The 26,743-nt window shown below is 36.6% G+C and overlaps 1 protein-coding gene across 2 annotated transcripts in view; it reads left to right on the plus strand.

Moving 5' to 3' along the window:
- Positions 1 to 26,743, plus strand: part of LOC136027250 (uncharacterized) — a 67,267-nt gene that overhangs the window by 34,448 nt on the left and 6,076 nt on the right. For both annotated transcript variants that reach the window (XM_065704322.1, XM_065704321.1), the window contains exons 7-11: positions 1,505 to 1,817; positions 9,990 to 10,267; positions 17,059 to 17,342; positions 20,745 to 20,911; positions 22,404 to 22,707. In XM_065704322.1, the coding sequence (XP_065560394.1) occupies positions 1,505 to 1,817; positions 9,990 to 10,267; positions 17,059 to 17,342; positions 20,745 to 20,911; positions 22,404 to 22,707 (1,346 nt within the window). The remainder of the gene's footprint in view (positions 1 to 1,504; positions 1,818 to 9,989; positions 10,268 to 17,058; positions 17,343 to 20,744; positions 20,912 to 22,403; positions 22,708 to 26,743) is intronic.

Here is a 26,743-nt window from a genome sequence, read left to right on the forward strand (position 1 = left end):
GATTTTCGTCTTTAAAAATGTTCATTTTATCTAGAACGAATAACTACTTACTGAAAAAGTCACCATCAGGCGCTACTGCGTTCTTTCTGATCAGTTATATTCAGTATAAAGTGTCGTTAGTCCTCAAGAACACCCCGCTCAAAACAGCATTAACTTTTGCATTTTATAGATAAAGAATTGGGTGCTGTGTTTATTATACTTTACAAGCGGGTTGAAATTAATGGTGTATTTACGGTCAAGGTCAGATGCCTTATTCCCCTTTTTTCTTAAGTCTATTAATTTCCATATGTTCAAGTGAAAGAATTATATATAAAGGTGTCGACGTAAAATATAAACTTAATTACTTTGATTCTAATAGCAGGCTTCAAGAATCATCATCTAGTCACAAGAATCTTTTATTTTAATTTTGTAATGCGGTATTTGGCTACACAAGAATTTTAACAAAAGTATAATGGAAAAAGAAATCACCAGTGCAACAGCACAAACACAGAAACAAACGCACACCATAAAACCAAACATAAAAAATAAAAAAATAATAATAAATATTAAATAATAAGAATATATAAAACATTATAAATAATGAATAATAAAAAATTGATAATATAGAAAAAAATTAACCATATAAACAAATAAGAAAGACAGAAGGAGAAAGGAAGACTGTTTTCCTACTTTAGTAATTAATATAGATCAGTACTTAAACGAGGCCTTAACCCTACTCATCCATCCAATTACATAGGTCAAACAGCATAGACATACGCAATCAACCGCAAAGCCCTTAATGAAGAACCCTTTAGACCTCTTAAGACCCTAAAAAACATACCGGCTGGCTATGAAATCAATCGGTAATACTTCATCCTACAGAAGATTTTTTTTATTAATTTAGCTGTGATGGCTATCAAGTTTTAGAATCTGGTACCTCCAATAATAGTTCGACGTTTTCACTCGTGGATAAAGCCTTTTGAGTAGCTGCATCATCTGGATTTAAAACTGAGAAGGCCTTTGCTAACAGGGCCTTTGACCTATATGAGCTCAAAAATGGCTAGCAACTATGATACAAATTTAATAGTCACCAATAGTTATTGCTCTTTTTTATTTGTTTTTGCTTCATGAGTTTGAATCTGGTATAAAAAAATAAAAAAGAACAAGTTTTTTCAACTGAAAGTTAGAAGCAATGTAATAATTCATAACGAAGAGAAACTGCTTTCTGCTTTCGGAAACTGCTTTCTGCATGAAAAATCCTGCGGACTAGGTAAGGTAAAATTGGTCCGTGAAAATCGTATGTGTATGGGATTTACTCGTCTATTTCAAGCAGGCAAAGAGATGGCAGTTATAACGCAAATGCGACTGCGAAAATTTAGTTTTTAATAAGTAGATTTTGGCGAAAAACTATGGTAGGGCCCTCCCTCACCATGCTGTTTTCCAATTAAAATATTACTAACAGTTCCTTTAGGTTAACGATGCAACATTTTCAATTTACTCTCTCATAGGTTAATCATTTATTTAGGTTTGTCCAATTAGCCGAAGAGGCTCCAAGAGTAATAAAGATAACTACAGAAACCGTCATCTTAGGAGTCGATCGCCTTGACTACACTAAAGGTCTTATCAACCGCTTGCATGCTTTCGAAAAGCTACTGGAACACCACCCAGAGTATATCGAAAAAGTCTATTTTATGCAGATTGCTGTACCGTCTCGAACAGATGTGAAAGAATATCAGGATTTAAAAGAGGAAATCGATCAGCTTGTTGGGAAAATTAACGGTAAATTCAGTACCGCTAACTGGTCACCCATTAGATATATATATGGATGTATATCTCAGGTACGTCATTTCATATTTAAAAAAGTTTTTTCACAAGAAACGTTTTTTGAAGAAAAGTGAAGAGCTTTTTTTAAGCCGAGAATGAGCAAAAATGGTCAAATAATCTCCAAGTGTAAAATTACCCAAAATCACTATAAAAAAATAAATGAAACTCAAAACGAACAGACATTAAAATAAATAGCCAACTCAAACTCACAACGAGCAAAAATTAACATGAATAGGGCTAATAATGTTCAGGCCTTCTTAAGATCAGAACACACTTTGTGCTTTACTGAAAAAAAAAAAAAATAAATAACACTGTGGACTACTGTCAGTAATTGTCAGTTTAGTATGTGTCAGTAATTGACATATACTGACATTTCTTCCTTAAGGTTTTGATAATTTTTTATTCATGAAAGTAAGAAAGGTGATAGCATTTCAAACGTATTTTGTTTTGAATAAAGGGCAAATTGTTTTCTGGTCTTGAGAAGGTACAGGGGTCATTAGTCCTACTCGCGTTAATTTTTGTTCGTTTTGAGTTTGACTCGGCTAATTATTGTAATTTCTGTTTGTTTTGAGTTTCATTTATTTATCGATAGTGATTTTTGGTAGTTTTACACTTGGAAGATTATTTGACTTTATTTTTGCTCATTCTCAGTTTAATGGAACTCTTTACTTTTCTTTGAAAAACAACATTATATATCTTTTCAGTTTTTTTTTTCTATAGAAATCAATAGTATGGGCTGTTATTTGTATGTTGGAGAAAGTTTTTCAACAATTCTTAATCCTGACGGAAACAATATTTTTTAATTTAGTTTGATAGCTTCTGAAGTTGACCTGAAAAATAAAACCTAATATTTCCGAAAAGATTCTATCTATGGTCTTTGGCAACTTGGATAAAGTTACACTCTTTTTGTTTATTTAAATTGTAAGAGCAGAAGTAGCAATAGTAGTATCCCCAAAACTACTACTACTACTACTACTAACAACTCACCGCAGTACCAAGCCGCTTGAGGCCAACACAGCACACAGCTACGTATGCTACTCCTCCATCCAAATCTAATCAAAACCTCCCTTTTTACACCCTCTAGGAAGTTCCCATATCCTTTAAATCTTTCTTTATGACGTCCTCCCATCCCAGACCAGGACGACCTGCTCTCTGTTTAGCCCTAGACAGTTGGCCGAAAAGGACTGTCATTCTTCAACCGCACAACTTGCCCTAGTCCTCTCAACCTTTCTTTTATTATAGCCCTAGAAAGCGCGATTGAACATCGTTTTTCGAATAGGCTACTGTTTGAAATACGGTCAGTCAGTCGGGTACCCAGTACAATCCGTAGGCAATTTCTCTTGAAAATATCTAGCAAATCTTCATCCGCTTTTCGGAATGCCCATGCTTCAGAGCCATATTTGACCAATGTCATCACTGTAGCTTAAAGTATTCTAATCTTGGTTTGCAGACTTTATCTTCCTATTCTTCCAAACTTTTTTTAACTATGAAAAACCCCTGAGCCTTTGCTATTCTACTTTTAACATCTTCACTGCCAACACCGTCTTTACTAATAATACTACCAAGGTAAGTGAAGCTGCCCACCTGATCAATCTTTTTGTTACCCAACGTCACCTTTTTACCTTCACATATTCCTAGCCTTAGTGACTTAGTCTTCGTAACATTGATTTTCAAACCTATTCTAGCACCCTGAAACTTTTAAAAGTTCATTCATTTTGCTCACATTTTCATCTAAGATGCTTAAATAATCAGCATAATCTAAGTCCAGGAGAGTTTTTCCTCCCAATTTGATTCCTTGGTCTCCCAAGGCCTTTCCTATGCTCCTTAAGACAAAGTCCATTAAAATGATCCATATAAAAGGAGATAGAATACAACCCTGCTTAACTCCTGATTCTATACAAAACCAGCTGCTAACCTCATTTCCTACCTTAACCGTTGCAGTGTTATTCTCGTATGTAGCACTAATCACTTTAATGCATTAGTCTGGTATATCATACAAGGATAAGGCCTTTTCTAAAGCTCTGTTATCAACAGAATCCAACACTTGCTCATAATCTATAAAACTAAAGACCAAAGGTGTTTGATAACTCAGGCACTTCTCAATTATTAACCTAAGAGTGAAATTTTGGTCGAAACAACCCCTAGCTTTTCTAAAACCGCACTGTTCTTCTCTTAAAACTTTATCTACAGCGTCTGTCAGTCTAAAAAGTATCATATTACTCATTAATTTGCTGCATACAGAGACCAGACTAATCCCTCGATAATTACCACACTCCTTCTTATCACGTTCTTATACCTTGGTTTAATTAAGGTTAACATCGTTAGGTACTTCCCTTTTTAAAAAATCATGTTCATAATCTTCAGTAACTTATTTCTAGCCTCAGAGCCACCATACTTAAGAAGCTCACTTACCACACTATCTGCACCTGGAGCCTTATTATTTTTTAATCCTTTTAGTACTATCGTTATTTTTTCTTCACAAAACAAAACTTTCTTCACATCCAAGGCATCACAAAGTTTTTCATATTCCTCTATATTTTTTCCTACAACCTCTCTAAATTTAGCACATTCTCAAAATGTTCTGCCCATCTCTTTTAACTCTTTTCTTATCACTATTTGTGGCCCCATTCCTTTCTTTAACTGGGACAAGTCTGGATTGACTACTCCCTATCAATTTATTAACATACCAGTACAATATTTTACTATTATACCGTCTAGCTGCATCTTCTAGATCCTCGGCAATTTTATCCATGGCCTCCATGTCCCACCTCCTTAGTTCATAGTTTAATGCTTTCTCCACTTTCTTTCCGTTCCTTTTGTTTTCATATGATCTATCACTCAGATAATTCTTGTACAAGTCCCTTCTCCTCTCTATTAAGCATAAAGCTTTTTCACTAATATTACTAGCTGCAGTCCTAACTTAACACCAGCAACTTCACAAATTGTTTTTCTAAAATTATCCGACCATCTTCCACTTTGTCAAATTTTAAACTCTTAAGTTTAGTATTCAACTGTTTTTGGAAAATTTGTCTCAAATTCTCATCCATGTCTATAAGTAATGGCTACATAAGTCTGTAGCCAATAAGCCATTACTTTTGTCTTTGCCTACACTAGATTTATCTAGGCTAGGATACCATCTATCCCTATTTCCAGGGGTTAAAATCTCCTAGTAAAACGTTATATTTCTACCTGGGATCCTGTCCTATTTTTTTCTGTAACTGTTAGTAAAATTCATCTGAGTCAGTAGTATCTCCATCAGGTGGTTCAACAGGGGCATATACTGCTATAATTGACACCCTGAACTTTTTAGGCATAAAATGAGCAATTAGTGTTCTATTATTAATACCTTCCCATCCTAAACAAGACTTAGTAGCTTACTTATCCATTAGTAGCCCTACTCCCTGTCTATATGCCCCATCCTTCCTGCCTGAGTAAACAAATTCTGTTCACCTAATTTCGTGCTTTCCATCCCTGGGATATGAGTTTCTGAAACTCCTAATAAGTCCAGTTTGAATCGTCTGAATTCGTCAGTCAAAATGTCGATATGATTGTCATTTTTTAATGTCGTAACATTCCATGTTCCAATCTTCATGCCATCTAAATCATTAAAATTATTTTGGCCCCAGGAAAAGCAATGATCCCGGATATCAGTGCAGAACGGGATCACGTATCTTCTTAAGTCTAAACCGAAGTGCTTAAGCCGGCTTAGAACCGGACAGCAGAAGTCCTTCGGACCTCCAGTATGAATGGAGGCTTTATGCAATCCAGGGCCCATCTTGATCACAACGTGGTTTTCAACACTTGGCAATGGTCTTTTATCAACAAGGATCGAAATCCTGCACAGACAGTCTCAAGCCTATTACCTCCTACTCATTATATATTTATGCCTACACATATTATGCCACTACGGGGAGGCAGCCCATAGTAGATACATTAGCTAGGAAGACGTTTTTCAGCCTGAAAATGACCGTCAAAACAGACCAGGCCCAGAAGATTTATCCATTTATCAGAATTCCGTGCAAACACTGTGTCGCTTACTAGGCTATAATTTCTTCGAGGGGCACCACTCCTTAAGTGAGGATTGAGTTGATCGCCAGGTCCCCAGTCTTGCAGGTAACTCGAAAGGGTTGAGGCAGTCTTTTGTAGAGGCCGTTGTCCATAGATCTTGATTTTACGCTTTGTCGCAGTTTTCCTCCTACAGAGGATCCTCCCGTGACGGTGTTCTGCATCACTATGCAATTTAACCCATTATTTGGAGAAGGTTTGTAACTCACGGGTTGTGTGGGCGCGCCGGTAGGCCCTGTTGTACATTTTAGGGACATTTTTTCTCCTCAACCTGCATTTATGGCCCCGGGTGAGGGTGCCCCCGATTTAGTTGCAACGCATAAGCGGTTAATTACATAATTGCGGGGATTGACATGCCTAATATCCCTAAAGACATAGTTGCTGGAACGTTGTACTATGCTGAACAAAATGGCTGTCTCAAAATTTTTACTGGATGCGGTTGGAAAATATATGGGCTTGAGAGAAGGGCTGCTTGTCCTCCAATCTCTTGTTACTCTTAAAAAGGGCACCAGACACTTGCGCTGTACTTGGAGTGCAAGGGGGGACTTTCCCCTTCATATATCTTGTATAAATATGTTTAATGTATTTTGTTTTCAGTAAAGTGCACATTAAGTTCTGGTCTAGAGAAGGTATGGTGGTTGTCAAATTTGTAATTTTTAGACCTTTCAACTATGCTGAACAAAATCGTTATCTCAAAATTTTTAATTAAATGTTTTTTGGGAATTGATGGACATGGAGAGAGCCTGTTGCCCTCTAGTCGCTTTTGACCAATAAAAAGGGCACTAGCCTTTCAATTTTCAATCGAATGAGCCATTTTTGAAGTTTTTACAACATCAAATGGCCATCTCAAAATTTCCATCAGATGCATTTTGGAAAAATACGTGGTGTGGAGGGAGGGCGGTATCCACCCTTCGATCATTCTGAATCTTAAAAACGGCACTAGAACTTCCGATCAACAATCCAATGAGCCCCCTCCTCTGAAGTTCATACGATCACCCTTTCTATATATACCTTATATGCCCCCATGACATAATTCACAACCCTTGCCCTGAGGACTGTGGGGGTTTTCATCCTCAAAGGCATGATTTCCCGACTTTCAATTACGTTGAACAAATGGTTATCTCAAAGTTTTGATTGGATGTGTTTGTGGAAATGAGGGGGCTTGAGAGGGGTTTGTTGACTTCCAATCACTTTTGACTATTAAAAAGAGCTATGACCCTTCCAATTTCCAATCAACTGAGCTGTTTTTGAATTTTTTTCGACGACAAATGGTCATCTCGAGATTTCTACCAGATGCATTTCGGGAATATACGAGGTGTGTGTCGGTGGGAGGTGGGATTACTCTTCCGGTGTTTATTTTAACGGAAGTGATTTGCTTCATAATACAGTAGCCTAATACATTATGACGGAGGAGCAGTAGGTCTTTATGAGGGGGGGGGGGAGAATCAGATGACCAAAGGAGTTTTTTTTCGATTGCCTAATTTTCCAGACCTCATTTAGCCTTCAGATGGAAATTAAATGATTTTTTAAGACTTGTTGCCTAATCGCTCTTCGTTCCTACGTATATTTTTCGTCTTCGCCTTTATTATTGGAGCTGAGCGGGGAGGAGTAGTAGTGTCCTAGTAGTGACCAAGTTTATTCAGGTTGCGTTTGAAGGAATTGCGTACAGAAAGTATAATTCAGCATCAGCTGGAGTGTCGGTGGATCATTGTTGAGTGGTGAGGGGGATGGGTTTCTGAAACTACCTCTGGGTGAGTTTCTATGTTTGAACTTCTTAATTAGTTTCCGTTCGTTTTGATTGCGAAATGTTTTTTTTGTGAAATATTGAATATTTCGCCAGTTTTCTACGTCTCTGGGGGATAATAATTAAAATGTCCTAGTCTAATTTAATAGTTCTAATTGGTGGCTTATGATTTATTTCAGTTCCCCCTAAACATTCTCTGAAAATGCCATTAGCCGTTCCTAGGATATTTCGAATACGCCCTTCTGACAACCAAGATCCACCTAGTATCTTTTGATTGAATGTTTGGACCCTTAGGCACGCTCCTATAATATTGCAGATACGCCCTTTTTAATATATTAGATGCATACAGTGTTTTTTGATTTTGGTCAATATTCTCCGACATTTCACTTCAATGTCCTTAGTCTCTTTGGACAAATCCAGGATCAAACATCCCCCTTTCCCTATAGAAAATCCTGTATAGTAAGAATGGACAATCCTTCCATTCTTCCCTGGAAATTTAAAATCCCGCTAACCTTAAAATCCGGCTGAGGGGCGTGACATCTGTGGAGGCATTCTATTAGACCTTGGAACCATTTTGAATAATGGTTGAAAATGGTAAGAGGAACGAGGCTGGTTGTCTTTCGTTCCTTTTTGACTCCTCTCTTAACATATCCTAAAAGTTTCAACTTAATACCCCCAGATGTTCTTAAGATATTGCAGATCCACCTTTTTGGCATAGCTTATCACATTTGGATGAAATGAGCATTATGTTTCTCTGGTCTTGAGTAGCTTCTTAGCATTAGGAGAAACATGCAAAAGATACGCTTAGTATTTGATGTAATTTATGAAGATAGGACCTTTGATTCACCTATCTCGAAATCGTTTTTGTGGTGCTCCAGTGGCATGCCAAGCTGCATTTTTTGGCCCCTTTGCCGCCGGCCTTCCCTCATCGGTGCGCTGTCGGGGTTTAATTCCAAGTTCCAGCTCAATGCCTTCAGTCGATCCTGAGATATTGCTCTTTTCACAACGTTTCTTGACATAGTGTGTTTTGATTTACTTCAACACTCCCCTCAAAACTCCCCAGAAGGTTCATCTTAGCACCCTTAGCCTCCTCTCACACCAAGATCAAATATGCCTCCCTTTCCAATAGCAAATACTATATGTAAAATAATGAGCGAGTTGCATAACTTACAGCCATTGCTCCGAGAGCTCTAGGGGTTTTGTAATCCCCAGAGGCATGTTTGTTGGACCTTCAACTATTCCTTAAATGGCTATTTAAAAAAAAATGTTGGGTTTCTTTGGGATAATAAGGGCGGGCTGCTTGCCTCTAATCATATTTTACTCTTTAAAAGGACACTCGAAGATATAATTTTCCATCGAATGAGCTTCCTCCAAAGTTTCTACTCTAACTCCTTTGATAGCCAAGAAAAATAGTATATAGAGCACACTTTGCTCTTTGCCTAGGCCGTGCTATTGAGCTGTATACAGTCAGATTATTATGTTTCCTTCTATTATTATTCATCTTTTTCATTCATTTAAAACAGTACTTTATTCAATATTCACCCCTATCACTCAGGCTAAACTAAATATCTCGAGTACATGCAGCAAAACCGGTGCTACAATGGATAAACCAATGGTAAGAACAGCAAATATTTTATTAGGGCTATATATGGGTCAATCGGGGTGTATTGTTTGAGTAACGTACTATTATGTTGAAAAGGAGTATAAAATATTAAATCTAATGGTAGCCTGTTTTTTTTTTTTAATTTATGTTAGTTTTGTATTTAGCTTAGACCTATTGATCGGAGCATCAGAAAGGATAGGATGAATTGTCATAAATGTGACTTTAGCCATGAAAAAGAGCATAAAATTGGCAATCTAAATTGTTCTAGCATGTCTCCTTCTGGAAAGCTGCTTTTCGGGAAATTTACCCAAAATTCAAATTAATTTCTTTAATCTATATTTTACCCTGTTATGAGAAAGAAAAATTAAGTGAAATAATCGTATAAAAATAAATCCTATATGACCTTGTGCACCATATATTCTTCCTGTTTTTTTTTAGAATTTAGGTAGATTATTCCAGAATCCCTTCTTTTTTATTCTTTTTATTTGTCTTAGACAATTCCAGGGGTAATTGTCTGATTGGAATTTTCCAGGAGAAGGGTTTTTCCGCATGGGATAATTTTTCAATGGAAATTGTCCATGGGGAAAACCTAAAAAATAGTGTTCGCAGGAAACATATAAGATATGAAAAATCTGCATTTTAATTTAACCACAAGTATTATCTAGAGTAGTGGTTCTTGCTTATCACTGATTTTTCTGATGAAGTTACTTGAATCTTTTATTATTCATTGTATTTAAATCCATATATATATATTTTTGTTTTGTGTCTGTTTAGAACGAGTTGGCCTCCTTTTACCGCGACGCTTCAGTAGCCTTAGTCACACCGCTTCGTGATGGTATGAATTTGGTTGCCAAGGAGTTTGTTGCCTGCCAAACTGGTGATCCCGGCGTTTTAATTCTCTCACCGTTTGCTGGGGCTGGAGAGATGATGCATGAAGCGTTGTTGTGTAATCCTTATGAAATTGAAGAGGTTGCTGAAGCTCTACATACGGCACTTCAAATGCCTCTTGAAGAAAGAGCCATGAGAATGCAGGGTTTGCGACGAAGAGAAAAGTAGGTTGCTCTTATAAGGTTTAGTAAAACCTGATATTTTTTTCGTTACGCGAAGGACTACTCTGCAAACTGGAAGTAATTACCCAAAGACGATCCCTCGTCCCCAAAAAAAGATTGTTTATTTGTTTTTGCGCATAATCACCTTGTCCCAACGTAAATTGACTTTATTCATATATATCTTTGCAAGATGACCTAACTTGAAATTACGCAAGATGTAAAGTACCAACTTGTCTATTTAACATAATTCTCATCTGTTGGTTTTCCTGAAGTCATAAATATTACAAGAAAATATTACGATCAAGGAAGCGGAAGAAATAATTATTACAAAATTTGACCCACCCTGACGATATTAAAAAAACTTTCAAAAAAATGTTCAATTATTGTCTCGATATCAACCTCAAGAGTGAGTTCCTCTGCTATGAAAGATCACGCTGCATATTAAACTTAAAATCACTAAAAATAAAGTCTTATAATAATTGAAACTGAAATCAACCAGAAACCATAGGCAGTGCTCTTCTGTAGCGACTACTACTAAGGATAGGGATATTGAAGTGAATATTTGAATTTTGAGGGGAAATTAATCTAACTCATCCCTGGTAAAATATGATTTTTAACATTTTTTTTTGTTAGGTCTGAAAAACTTAAATCACATTTTAGATATGAAGAACTCAATGGTAAAAAAATTATTACAATCTAGCCTAGTGGCTTCAATGGGGAGGGGGAGATTTTCCATCTCAGGAAAATATTTTTGGTAAAATTACGCTAAAAATGTTTCGCCTTTAAAGATTAAACCTCAATTTTTAACATTCACTTCCCATATGACCCATAACCGGAACATGCCGGAACCATGATGTTGCAAATGGGTTTTAGTCATATATTGATGCAAATAAAAAAAATTTGCAGTCGAATTATGACAACTGAATGTATTTACATTGATAAAGGAACAAATCAATCCAGGTCAATTTTGATCAGCTGCTTTAAAAAATTCAGTTGTAACTACTAATTTATAAACTAGTTTATTAGTCTGGAAAGAGTGTCTGACGTTTATCAGGTAAAGAAACTTAATCTTCAGCTCTTTCGCTTTGGATGTATTTTAGTGGTAAAATTGAACCTTTCTTTTTCAGTGATGTATAATTTATAAGTCGTTTGCTTGATTGGTCATTACATACAACGGGGGATGGTAAAATTAGTGTCAAAATTTTATTATGAACTAGGTTTTCCCTCTCCTCCACCATCCCAATCTATTCCAAGCCTCCCTCTTTACATCCTCCCAATAAATTCCCATTTTCTTTAAATCTTTCTTAACGAGATCCTCCCACCCAATTCGAGTGAGAGATTTTGTTTTACTACACTTTAGGCTATTCAGGACTATTCTACAGTGTTTAGTTATTTAGGCTATTCTACAGTGTGGTTCTCTGATTGTTTTGTAGTTAGTGAGGGAGTGAGATACCTCAAAGGGTGCATTTTAATGCCAAAATATCCCACCTCTCATTGAACCATCAGATAAATACATAATTAGTTGTAAGGGGGGCAAGGAAAGGCTGGAGGTAGAAATTGATGTATAGTCCCCAGGTCTGTAACCGGTATTTTGTTTGAGGGGGGTGGGACTTTAAAAAACGCATCAAAAATGTGAAATTGATATCTCCCTTATGATTCCTGGGAATTTTTCTGGTCTATGTTTCTAGTAAAATTAAACCCCAAAATTTATTCCAAATAGGAGATATACTGCCCTTTCCTCACCCAAATCTCCAACTCAGGGTCGCAAAAACCTCGGAGGGTGCGCAATTAGACCAGACAAGAGTTCTTGTCATTTTTTATAAGGCAAAAGTGATCGGAGACCAACTAGTCCGGGGGGGGGGGTAAACACAGGCCACCCATTATGTCCTAAATCAAACGATAAACAACTATAGTAGATAAAACGGTAAACTTCTAGTAAGGTGAATGGAACTTTCAGAAATGGATCCAGGACTAGAATATATCTTTGGAAGGTATTGTCAAGCTACTACGTATGCACTTTTCTTACATTTAGGGCTTAGAAGATTACATGCATAACATAGGGGCTGCATGGAATTAAACCTTAATGAGTTTTCAGTTTCTGTTTTCAAGTTTTGAATATATATATATATATATATATATATATATATATATATATATATATATATATATATATATATATATATATATATATATATATATTAATCAGCTGTTTTATTTTCTCCAAAAAGCAGCGTTATTAATTCATGGAAACTTGGGAGACGGGAGATAGATTTATATTCTTAATCTTGGAGAGCTACAAATTTTTTATTCTTCTAATTTTGCAACAAAACCACTAAAAAAATGAAAACATCCCCCAGAAGACACAGATGTAAATATTACCCAAATCCTTGTTCTCTGTCCTACTGAGAAAGATTTAAATTTGGGCACTTCTGACTAAGATTAGCTATGTCTAACATCTTATCTTATCGACTAAAAAAAAAAATACAAAACTTTGTAGAAAGACCCAAGATCAAACAGTTCAACTGCAGATCAACTGTAAGTAAGGAACGACTCGGGCCAAAAGTGACCTAAACTCTAATAAATAGAATTTTGATAACAATTAATGAGTCAAAAGAATTTCATTTTTATGCAGTTTCCCAAACAAATAGTTTTAATGACACCAATCAAAAGTTACAGCCCGAAAAAAAATATGTAATTTCCGAAAAAAGGTGAAAATACAGCCAAAAAGAAGAAGTCTTGATTAGAATCATGCCATTGGATTCAGCATATCAGAGAATCCTACCGTAGAGGTTTCAAGCTCCTGTCTACAAAATTACGGAATTTCGCATTTTTTTTTCCCCAGAAGAGAGATCATAGATGCGTGTTTGTTTTTTCCCTCGGGGGTGATCGTATCGAATCGATGGTCCTAGAGAATCATAACGTTCTAATTAACAATGCTTTTCATTAAAAATGTGCAAAGATTCATTTTTAAAAAAATAAAGTTTTTTCTGAGGGAAGTAAAGAGCAACATCGGTATCGGGCGTATTGGTACCGCGCTAATCGGTGTCAGGCGTATCTGCATCAGGTTTTTTCAATTATGGTTTTGCCCCTTCTTTATTTTTTTTATATATTGAAAACAGGCAAAGATTAACTTAAAAAGCAAAGTTTTCTGATTAAAGAGCATAGTTGAAACTTAAAACGAACAAAATTATTATTTCATGTCTATCTAATATATATTGATAAAACCAGTGCATACAAAACCAACTGGTGATGTTGGTTTGTTGCACCTACAACCCTATGCTTTTAGGATTATAGAAAACTAGAGCTTTACTGAGATTGTAAAACAGTGTAGGAGTTTTGGCACAGTAAAAGTAATCCATTTAAGGGCACTTTCAACAGTATAAAAATAAAGTATTTTATAATTGTTGCATAGTTTTTTGTTGTTGTTGTTTTGTTTTTTTTCGTTTAATTTTGCATCACTTCTACACAATGAGCTCAGTCCAATGATTGACTGTCGTTTTCGATCTAGAAAGGATAGTTTACGATTATTTTGTTGACAAGTTTGGTGAACCAATCTTGATAGTATTAGGATTACAAACTCACTTTAGAATTTGTATCATAACTAAAAATTATCTTTTGTATGAATCAACCGGATTTCCAGAGTTCATATTATGGTTTATTTTTTCGTTATTTCGGGTAATACTTGGTGAGATCAAAATGTTACCTGATAAATCAATCCATTATCTTTGTATGCTATTAATGACTTTGCACTTTTGAAGATAATACTTTTGATCTCCTAAATTAATATTCTTATTTTTTATGCTTGGCTTTTGTGTTACAAGTAAAGTGCAAGTTTTCTATAATCCTACAAACATAGGGAAATATCACCAGTTGGTTTATTTGCTCTAGTTTTATTGATATTTTCATGAGTTTTTATTGATATTTTTCTTTCATTATCTTTTATTTACTCCAATTGTCTTGCATTATAGTGGGTTAAAAATACATATTTATTTATTATTATATGTACAAGACAGGCTGTGAAGTAACAATTTTTGTTCGTTTGAAGTTTCAACTTCGCTCTTTACTTCCCTCTGAAAAACTTTGTTTTTTAAATTAATATTTTATTTAGCTTATTGGCTCCCTAGTTTGCTATGTAAACAACCGTCAAGAAACAAGTGCTCTATCAGGCACATACTTATGAGGGGGGGGGGAATTGGTCTTAAAGACCAAAGAGCAGGAATAGTCTGCAAAAACAGCGAAGGACTAAATATCTTGCTGTGATAGATGCAAGATTCCTTTTCTGACTTAAATACTAGAAGTTCAAAGATCTTCCTTCATTATATTTACAAAATGTCTATTTATTGGGTATTTAGAGTTACCTCTACCTCCAGTTTAGTAATGGTAATTCAAACGAACGAAACAGGCAAACTTTGGGACATCTTTGCGGATACGCAAACTTTATTTGCTAGTGGATGTTTGGAATTTTAGCGATCTGATTGTCTTATATGTCTGATTGTCTGATATGTCTTAGGACTTATCAGTTCGTCTTTTATGGAACTTGCAGATAAAAGTTCAATTATTTATAAAATATTTTCCTATATAAAATTTATATAGAATTTAGAAGACTGAAATGCGTTGAAATTTTTTTAGATGTATATTTAATATAACTTACAGAAATTTGTAATGTTTAATGTTTCTATATTGTAATGTTTCTGCAACAATACTGCAAAGAATGCTCAATTTATCTCTGGGCCGTATCCAATAAGAAGGGGATTACCTGGTTTGACTCTTTGACTTGAATTACTTGACTTAAGTCTCCTGCCGGGCACTGCTCGGCGTAGAGAGTGACGTCTGCCTCCTCCACCCACTTCGGTCCATGGCGAGTATTTGCTCTTCGCCCTGTCTGATGTTTGCCATCGCCAAGAACTCGGACAGGCTGTCGGACCAACGTTTCTTCGGTCGGCCGCGAGGTCGCTTCCAACCAACTTTGATAGGGTCGAAGTCATAGATCATCTTTGCGGGTAGATGTGGTGGCATTCGAAGCAGATGCCCGAACCATCGTAAGGTTCGCTCGGCTGCTTGAGTCGAAAACCAAGACTGCTTTGTGAGCTGTAGAAGCTTTTCATTGCTGACGAAGTCGGACCATCGTAGGCCCTCAATCCTCCTCAGGCTCTTTTCATGAAATACGTCTATTTTCTTGAGGGTTGCAGCTGATGCTTGCCATTTCTCAGCTCCGTAAAGCATCACAGAGCCGACTAGAGCGTTGAAGATCCGCAGTTTCGTTGTGCGACTGATATTTGGTTTTCGCCAGAGGTGACGATTCAGTCTACCCATGACAGAAGACGCTTTAGATAATCTTGCCTGCAGCTCGGGGAGAAGTGAGCCATTTGAAGAAATTACGGAGCTCAGGTAGGTGAAGTCTTTAACAACCTCGATGCTAGTGGTGCTGTCCAGGCTAACTGGGGAGTTAACAGCAGGAGAAGACGGGTCTATGGCCATAATTTTAGTTTTGTTCCAGTTTATATGCAGTCCTACTTTGGCAGCCTCTTCTCGCAGAATTCGGAGCGCTTCCAGCAGCTGCTCCATGGAGTCCGCCAGAATGGCCAAGTCATCGGCAAAATCGACATCTGAGATGGTATGATCTCCGAATTTGAGCCCAAAGCTGAGACGTGAAGTGGTTTTTGTCATAACGTAATCTATGATGACATTGAAGAGCTCTGGGGCCACTGCATATCCTTGGCACACCCCTGTCGTGATTTGAAAGAACGGGCTGCGCCGACCATTTACTTGTACACAGCTCTCCGTCCCATGGTGCAGCGCCTTGAGAAGTCTGCATCATTTCTCGGGTAGGCCAGTCAACTCTAGAATCCGCCAAAGAGTTTTTCGATCGACTGAGTCAGATGCAGGACGGAAGTCAACGAAGGCAATAAATGCTTTCTGTCGGAACTCTGTGGTCTTCTCTACTATTTGTCGAATCGTGAAAATTTGCTCGATGGTTGAACGATCCGACATAAAACCAGCTTGCTCCGGTCGCCGGATTTTTCTAATGATGCGCCAACATCGATCCAGCAGGACTCCCTCCCCCCAAAAACTGTCTGACTCGTACAAAAGTAACAAAAATGCATGAATGGCACCAAGGATTCCATTTATATTTCCATGTGGCACTTGCAGATGGTAGAATCTAGAAGCACGTATATATGAGCTATAACTTTTAGTCATTTCTCTATAATGTTCTGGTAACTCGCTAGCCCTGGTAGAAAAAAGGAGACATCAGTACAACCCATGCAAAAAACGGTTTCCTTGTTGTTCAAGACGGGGGATTGTAATTTGCCTTTATATTGTTTTCAATCATGCTTATTCCAATGGTCCACTTTTCACTTCGACCTGACACCATTTCCGAGTGGTTTCAGGCTCTTCATAAAAATCACCATACATTTGTTTTCGCAATAGATTTTATTCCCAAGATTAATCGAAATAATAGTTACTATTCTTGAATCAGTGCCAGATGGCAATTTTTTATCATTAAAATGTTTTTTCAAAACGTGATTTCCAACTTTTGATCACTGCAACCATGATCTTTTCATCCAGATTTCCACTAGACCAGATGATTGGAAGATTAAAAGTGATTCTAAAAAATATTGGGAATACACTGTGTTGCAAAGAACTCAGAACTTTTTTCTTTTCTTTTTTAGGTTTCAGATCGGATAAGCCTGTGCTCCAAACTAGTATATTCGTTTTCTAGTCTATACACTTGGGTGGCTGTCAATTTTATCATTTGAAAAGACGAATAATACAAACAATTGCTTTTCTTATAGGAAGAACGACGTAACTACGTGGATGCACATGTTTATGCAAGCAATGGAATCTAAACTGATTAAACCAGATAAAAGCATTATGACACCAACAAACTATGAAGAAATTGACACATATTTAAATCATCATCTAGGTGACGCAGACAAAGTAGCACTTTTACTTGATTATGATGGTACCCTGGCACCAATTGCGGCCCACCCAAACCTGGCAGTTCTACCTCATGAGACACGTCGGACCCTAGAACGGTTGTCAAATTTACCAGATGTCTTTATTGCTGTTATTTCTGGTAAGAAAGCATAACATTAGCACCTGCTAATGTTAATATACCTCCCTGATTTTTTTGGAAAAAGCCAAACAGTTGATGTATTTACTATCACAAAAATGAAAAGACCTTATTTTGTGCGATTATGAATAAGCAGTTACACACGGTATAAGCTCTGCTTTGTTAAGCTAACATTCTTGGTCTAATCTGGTATCCTGTGTCAATAATAAAGCTAAACATACATTTGTCAGGGGGTGAAAACTTTTTTCCCCTCTTTTAAAAGCAAAGCTTGATATAAATGAATTATAGGAGCAATCAATAAGAATGTCGACGGTATTTTAATTATCTGATAACCTAATATCCACTGTATAGTTGGTGTCACATTCAATTTAGATATTTATGGAAGACTCCGAATGGCTGATAAATAATGGGAATCGCGTTTAAATAACAACAACAACAAAATATATCAGGACAAATATTTGAAATTTTTTTTTTTTTTTTGGTTCACCGTGCTTTTTCATGGGAAATAGACCTTTTGTCCAAAAAGGTTTATGATATTAAAATTTAATAAACAAAGACACATTATTTTGACCCCAGTAGAACTAGACTTTCACTCCCCCTTCCTAACGTTTTCTAATTGTTTCAGTTCGATTCCTAAAGCCGTTTCAAGGATTTATCAGGTATGTCTTATTGATCGCCTGACACCACAAAATGTCTAAGTTTATCTCATAACTTATAGTGAATAGATTATATGCCCATGGTACACTTCAAAGCAACTTGTAGTGCGAAAAAAAGCTTAGACTTATCGAAGGTTTTTTGTTTTTGTTTTAGCTCAGGCTCGTACATTCGCATTCTGATAAGCAGGACGCGCACAGTGTCTTTCAATTTAGCTTGATCTTCCGCGGTCATAATTCAAGGTCCATTTGTCTTCGTTCTCTTAAAATTCTGCTAGTTTCAACTAGCAGCTGTTCGCTTAGATATTGTAAATATATCATTTTAACAACTTAAAAACATATCGTCTTTGGATTTACTCTGCTACTTAACCGTGCAAATATTATACGACCCATAGGATCTAAAAAGCAGAACCATTTTGGTGGATTGGAGTAAACAAAATTTAATCTCTTTTCCTTCCTCCAACACAAAATTTGAGACCCCCCCCCCAGGACCCAATAGTTTTAACTTCCTTTCCCAAGCATTTGTGAGGTATTGCTGATGTGTCATTTTGATTACCAGGAGCGTGTTTCAGTTCGCCCCTGTCCCCTTTCTTAAGTTACAATAGAGGTATATTTGAGCCTCCAACCCTTTCAACACTCGAGAAGTTCTGATTCTCTAAACAATTCCTGAAATTTTATGTATATGCTGAACAAAGTTGTTACAAGATCGGTTCCTTAAGGGACACCACTGATGACGGCAGATATGAGATTGAGTAGGTAATGTTGCCATCATCGTCAAGAATCCTAGTCATCTGAGACCTTCCAGACAAAAACGCCAGAATCCACAGAACAACATCCTCCGCTACTTGATAGGCTCTTAATTTTAGATTCAGGTGAAAGTTCTCTACTTTATAAAATGTTTTTGCCTGATCAAGCAGGAGAATGTCAATGGGTCTAACAATTCCCAAAAGTTTTGTAATAATGTCAAAAGAATAAATCAATTTAGTTTCAACAGACCTACGTTGTGAAAACCATGTCAACTGTCAATAAATAATCCGCTATTCCTGAACGGGAAGTAGCAGGGAAATAGACTCTCCGGAATCTCACTGTAATATTCAACTAAACATAAACTTCTATTCCATGCTTAAATTCAACTTGTCTACATAGTACTAAGCTCTTGGATATACCTAGTCCAAACCACCATTTCTTGCTCATCTGGTCTTACTTTGACCTTTCTCTACAGACCTGTTATATCATCTCTTGGACTCTAGTAATCGTTCCATAAATATGAAAAACCTGCCCTATCAAGGAGCTCTTTAATGCGAAATAGGCAAAGCGTCTGTTTCCTCATACTTAACAATTTATCATACGCTGCCCTAGCTAACCTATCATCTCTTAGCTTTATTACTTTAAGCCAATATCGGATGGCTTGAAGAGCTCTTGTCAACTTAGGGGAAAATATATGGTTCCCTGTTCCCACCAGTGTCTGATTTTGGTAGAGGGAAAGCAATGCCGCTCGTCCTCTTGATGCTGCAGCTGAGATGTGCCATTTCCGGCTTCCATTCGATTGCAAGTGAAAGACCAAGTATTTTTCCTCTGCTACCACTACTAGCATTTCTCCTTTAAAGTATAATTTCTTCTCTTCTTGACTGGGCTCTTGACGATGTGTCAATATGGCGATACAATCGCGATGGTACTTATTTTGTATATTTTCTAGTTCGTACAATAGCATTTTCCACATATATTTACTAGTATAGGAGCTATTTTGTGGTGTAACGTAAGCACAACATATAATTATGCTCGTACCATCACGGCAAGTCACTCTAGTCCACACTATATTTTCTGAATTACCTTGTATACTGACTACTTTAACTTATTTTCTTTTATGCACATCAGTACACCTCTGTAGAATCGTTTAGTCTTCTAAATCTGTCTAAACACCTTAAATACTTTAAAACCCGGCATTTGCATATCATCGTTTTCCGAAAAATATGCTTCCGTTAATTTTATTACGTCCCGCTTCGTAAAGTTTTCTTCTACCACTTCTTTTGCTTCATTTTGAAGACCTTGTACATTCCATGTTGTAATAGACTTTCGCTTATAGATGTGAGAAAAGTTTCCATTCTCCTATGAAGTATTTTGACATCTATCTCATATATAGAAAAACGTAAGCCGTGCTCCAGAGGTATATGAGACGACAATAAATTACTTGTTTTTATTTTTATTGCAACATTATAAGCACTTTTTCGAACTAAAAGCGAAGAAAGGACTACAATCAAACGTTCATTGAGGTTCATCAGAATTTGATGGCTAATTTTTTCTGCCATTTATGGCCAAGATAAAGAAAAATAACTAATTGATTATTATTATCACAAAGCTTGGGCAAAATTCTTGCATATTTTATCTTCTAATTTGGTTTTTGTCAGAGGTGGGGACAGTAATGAAAGAAAGCAGCTACAGAAAATATTCTTTCCAAAATCCTTTTTTATTGAACATGAATATGTTAACTATCTAACGAACTGAAAAAAAGGGCTAGTTGTAGAAAAGAAGTGGATTTTTATTTCATTTCTTGACGTACAAAAACAACAAGTGCATTTTTTTATTTTTTTTTCAATACATTTTCCTATTTATTTCCTATTGTCTATATATATATATATATATATATATATATATATATATATATATATATATATATATATATATATATATATATATATATATATATATATAATATTGGTTTTCATTTGCAATAAACTGCTTTGCTTTTCTAAAGGGAGAGATGTAAACGATGTCAAGGAAAAAGTTGGAATTGAGACAATAACTTACGCTGGTAACCATGGTTTGTCAATTTTGCACCCAGATGGCACCAAGTTTTTACATCCCATACCAAACGAATATGAGACAAAATTGATTCAGCTTTTCCAAGATCTTCAGGCTCAGGTACAAATTTATTAACCTTAGTTTGTGACACTCCAGTACAAGGAATTTCAGTTCTCAGGATAGCTCCTGTTTTTAGTCGTATTCAGCAGGGTGGCCTTCCCGTTCCGTAATATAATGAACTGCTTTGTCGTAAATGTGTCATCTATGGTTATTTTCCCTACAGGTTTTATTCAAGTTCATTTATTTATTAATCACACATACGTGTATATAATACATATGACATAGGCCCATGGGGAGACAAGCTCGAAAAACTAGGCCTAGACGAAGATACAAAAACAACATACACTACAATACAAAGATAAACATGACGGCAAAGATACAAAAACACAACAATAATATGAAAGCAGCAGCTAGCCCAGGATCTTTCAATACTATTGAAGAAATTAAAAATTTCAGTATTATTAAATATAAATTAATGCTGGAAGATAGCTGAGAGGTCCATAATCACCCAGAGCAACAAACCATATAAATAACTTTGCCTTGCTAAAAAGATACTTAATTAAAAATAATTATGAACTAAATGAAATTTAAGTTTCCTTTTTATTAAATGGATAGAGGAAATTTTATCAATAAGAGCCTTGTGAGCATCCCAGCACCGAGCTATTGACACAAACGGAGCAAATTTAGATCTTTCAGTATTATACTTGTCAATGTAGATACTCTTTGAAGTCTATGAAGTCTCTTTGATACTATTGAAGTCTATGCTGTGATTGAAAAATTTGTTTTGTAGTTGTCCTCCTCCACAATACACTGTTATCCATATTTTTTATATACAGTTATGTACCGTGTTTAATGCACCTCAAGGGCCTTGTACAATTTGGAGCGTTTCGACATTTCCCCGTACAACTTAAAATTTCTGATACATTTCCGTAAATTTAGTTGTATTCCCCTGGTAAGATTTTGTTGAGCATATAAATTTTGAGCCAAAAAAATGAGTGGTATGAGTGAAAGAAAAAGTTCCTAGCTTTTGAGTCTATTCCAGTGTTTTTGACTTTAAAATGGAAACAAGGTAGAATGCTATACTTGTAGCGGCAGATAGTTATTTATGGCGCAATGTTAGCCAAAAAACCGGCACAATCATCTCCAAGCATAAACAACGCTTAGATTTGCTATCACTTTTTACATAACCTCCAAAGTTTTGTTGTTGTGTGTCGCATTTGAAAGCTATTTTTGCATGTATTGAAAGATCGCTTGCGTAAACTTAATATTCAGATGTTCAAGGTGGAATGTCGAATTTTACAGATGTATATTCACATATACATATATGTATATTCACATATATATTAATGATTTGGCTTTATTTTCTTGTCTTTTTATAATTTTGATTCTTGATTGATGTACTGAAGGTTGAGTATGATTTGCTGAGACCAGTTTTTTCAATTTTTGTGCATGAAAACAAGTTGTTTTTCGGGGGAGGGAGAGATGATAAGTATAAAACATGCTTCAGTCCTTTTTTGTTATGATTGCTTCAGATTTTTTGTATTTATTTTAGGCTTGCCAGGACGGTGCCTGGGTTGAGAATAAAGGATTTAGTATGACGTGGCATTACAGAAGTACCCCAGAGGAAAAACGAGCTCCTTTGATTGCCACAGCAAAGAGTTTAATAGAAAGTTATGGGTTCCACTGTGTCACAGCACATTGTGCTTTAGAGGCACGACCTCCCATTCCTTGGGATAAAGGTCTTGCTGTCGTTTATATTCTAAGGACTGCTTTTGGTTACGATTGGAACGAAAGAGTGCGAATAATTTATGCAGGAGATGACAGGACTGATGAAGATGCGCTTCATATTCTCAAAGGTAGGTTCTATTCTGTTTTATTTTTATTTTATTTTTTTGTTTCCTTGATTTTCCTTGAAATTGTACTCAGCCTTATAGCTTGTGGAAACAACATGTAAGTAAGGAGGAACACAAACTGCTAGTAACTGAAACTCTAAAAAACAAAATTTTACAGCAATAACTTAATTAAAAAAAAGTAATTCTGAATATGTAGAAGTTCATAGGTTTAAAGTTAAGTATCAAAGGTTACAAGCCAGAAAAAATTCGACCTATTTTCGAAAAGGGATAAAACACCCCCAAAAGGGTTATTGATATAGGGGGAATTGATTTCAAAATATTGAAAATTTCATTGACCCAGCCAATGAATTTTTAGCATTATAGGTTTTGACGAGCTGAAAGTCTTGAGAAACATATCAAGGGCAGAATACGCTGCTGAAAACAATTGTAGGCGGGCGCAACAAAAATTTTAGGTACCAAGCGAAATATCACCTAAGAAATGGAAAGTTGATTTCGTCATCCGCTATGTTTTCTGTTTTTAATCTAGAAGAGAGCTTTGAGCTGACGTTTGACGATACAGGATTTTGCGCCAAGTGAAAAAAAACAAGAGCTAAGAGCTCATATGGCACTTGTGACGAGCCAAGAAGAGCTAAGAGCCAAGAGATCATATAGTATGAGCTCTAATAAAATTCTATGAATCAATAGATTGATTTAAAAGGAAAATAAGAGGCTTAATGCCGGTCGGGATTTAAAATAACAGCTCTGAGTCACGATGTCCTTCTAAATATCAAAATTCATTAAGATCCGATCACCCACTCGTATGTTATAAATACCTATTTTTTTCTAATTTTTCCTCTCCCTTTAGCCCCCCACATGGTCGAATCTGGGAAAACGACTTTATCAAGTCAATTTGTGCAGCTCCCTGACACGCCTACCAATTTTCATCGTCCTAGCACGTCCAGAAGCACCAAACTCGCCAAATCACTGAACCCCTCCCCCCAACTCCCCCAAAGAGAGTGAATCCAGTACGGTTCTGTCAATCACGTATCAAGGACATTTGCTTATTCTATCCATCAAGGTTCATCCATATTCCTCCATTCCAAATGTTTTCCAAGATTCCCCCCTCCAACTCCTCCGATGTCAAAAGATCTGGTCGGGACTTGAAATAAGAGCTCTGAGACATGAATTCCTTCTAAATATCAAATTTCATTAAGATCTGATCACATATTCGTAAGATAAAAATACCCCAATTTTCACGTTTTCCAAGAATTCCGGTTTCCCCCTCCAACTCCCCCCAATGTCACAGGATCTGGTCGGAATTTAAAATTAGAGCTTTAAAGCACAAGATCCTTCTAAATATCAAATTTCATAAAGATCTGGTCACCCTTTCGTAAGTTACAAATACCTCAATTTTCAAAATTGAAAAACTCACCCCAAGGTCACCAGATCCGGTCGGGACTTAAAAAAGCTCTGAGACACGATATACTTCTAAATATCAAATTTTATTGAGATACGATCACCCGTTCGTAAGTTAAAAATACCTCATTTTTTCTAATTTTTCAGAAATACCCCCCCCCCCCCCCCAATAGAGCGGATCCGTTCCAATTATGTAAATCACGTATCTAAGACTTCTGCTTATTTTTTCCACCAAGTTTCATCCCGATCCCTCCAATCTAAGCGTTTTCCATCATTTTAGGTTCCCCCACCCCAAACTTCCCCCAATGTCACCAGATCCGGTCGGGACTTAAAATAAGAGCTTTGAGACACGATATCCTTCTAAATATCAAATTTCATTGAGATCCGATCACCCGTTCGTAAGTTCAAAATACTTCATTTTTTTCTAATTTTTCAGAATTAACCCCCCCCCCAACTACCCCAAAGAGAGCGGATCCGTTCCGGTTATGTCAATCATGTATCTAGGACTTGTGCTTATTTTTCCCACCAAGTCTCATCCCCATCCCTCCACTCTAAGTGTTTTCCAAGTTTTAGGTTTCCCCCTCCCAACTCCCCCCCCCCAATGTCATCAGATCTGGTCGGGATTTAAAATAAGAGCTCTGGGACACGATATCCTTCTAGATATCAAGTTTCATTGAGATCCGATCACCCGTTCGTAAGTTAAAATACCTCATTTTTTTAATTTTTCAGAATTAACCCCCCCCCCCAACTACCCCAAAGAGATCGGATCCGTTCCGGTTATGTCAATCATGTATCTAGGACTTGTGCTTATTTTTCCCACCAAGTTTCATCCCGATCCCTCCACTCTTAAGTGTTTTCCAAGATTTTAGGTTTCCCCCTCCCAAGTCCCCCCAATGTCACCAGATCCGGTCGGGATTTAGAATAACGGCTCTGAGACACGATATCCTTCCAAACATAAAATTTCATTAAGATCTGATCAACGGTTCGTAAGTTAAAAATACTTCAATTTTTTTTTTCGAATTAACGGTTAATACCAAGTGCCATAAAAAGATGACGAGCTAAGTCAGATATAGCTTGCTAACTGTAGATTATGAAACATAACTAAGAAGTGAGACCAGGAACCAACTTGTATTGAACCAACTTTGTATTTACATTAGAGTTACATTCAAAGGGGGAGGAATAGAGCCATTGAGGCTACTCAAGATTGTGACGATACGTTAGCAGTCCAACTCTGTTAGTGGCCTTGAAGCAATAGCCACTTGGAATAATTCAAAGTGAACAAACACTAAATCCTAGCTTTAACGGAAGTGCGTCCAAAATGAAAAATATGCTGCAGAAACGAGTGTTGAATAAAAAAAAAAGACGAGAAAAAAAGGAATCTAAGGAACATATCATCAAAACTTAAGTATATTTTTATATCTTAAGGTGATCACACTTTCCGGCAAAAGCACACAAAACATCACCAAGTCGAGGGAGGCAATAATAGGTCTTGATGCACTTCCCCTGCACTTACGAAAGTGGTTATGAATATCCTGTCGGAGGTGAGAATCCCCTCAAAACGGAAGAAGCTACAACTTGTTCAGAAAAGGGGTTGTTAGACATGATTATGCAATCAGTGAGGCATTCCAGATTGCAATATGATAAAACTAAACGTATTCCACAAAGGCCCCTTCTGTAGGGGGGGGGGGCAGAGTTTCTCTTACGACGGCACAAGTGTAGTCGTAAATGAGTTGTTCCATGAGTGCTGGTTATCAGCTTTCTTGCATAATCTTGGGAGGAGACCATTTTAGACTCTGTGAAAGTTTCTTCTCTTAGAATCCTTATCCATTTGGTCACTGATTCTTCGTGTACAGACCACTCTTCTTGGTGGGCGGAAATAATGCTCGTCTTCCTTTGGAGAAAAAGTGACTCGCTGTGTCAATACCAGAGAGTTCAATGTTGACTTCCCGTTTCCTGGAAAAAAGATCAGTGCTGGTGTAATAATTTGGAAACAAGGAGTTCAGGCACAACGTTCTCCCTAGAAAAAATATTAAGGGGACGAGGGAATTAGTCCAATAGCATCACAACTAAATAACTATCATTAACACAAGCAGTCATCTTTTCAAAACCTTTTCCGAAACAAAAGGCATCGTGCAGAGCCATTCTGGTGTTAGCTTCCCCATATGTCCCACACAGACATTGCTCACAACTAAGCGAGTCAACATAATGACTAACAAATAAAGCTCTCATCCTGTCTTATCCCCCAGACAGTAATAAAAGCAACGTGTCGGCAGTACTTAACCTACCAACGAGTATATGGCCAATTTTATTTGCTTCCTGTTTTTCATTAAATGAAAAAATAAGTTTCTTCAACTGAAAGTAAGGAGTAACACCAAAAACTAGAACTGGCAAAAATTATTACTTATATTTGGGGTGTGCTCCCTCCTCAGTACCTTCCTCTTTAAGCTAAAGTTTTTAAGTGCTTTCAAAAAAGGGTTCTGATGCTAATTAAACGGCTTTTTTGTTTCAGGAGTCGCTCTTATAGAATTTGAACAAAAACTCAAACTTTAACGTAAAGAGTGACGTAGTGACAAGGGGGCACTCCCCTCATATACGTTATTGTATCTGGTTCTTTTAAATCAAAATGTTGCTTCTTTTTTCCAGT

The sequence above is a fragment of the Artemia franciscana genome, chromosome 5 (genome assembly GCF_032884065.1).
Source record: "Artemia franciscana chromosome 5, ASM3288406v1, whole genome shotgun sequence".
Lineage (NCBI taxonomy): Eukaryota > Metazoa > Arthropoda > Branchiopoda > Anostraca > Artemiidae > Artemia > Artemia franciscana.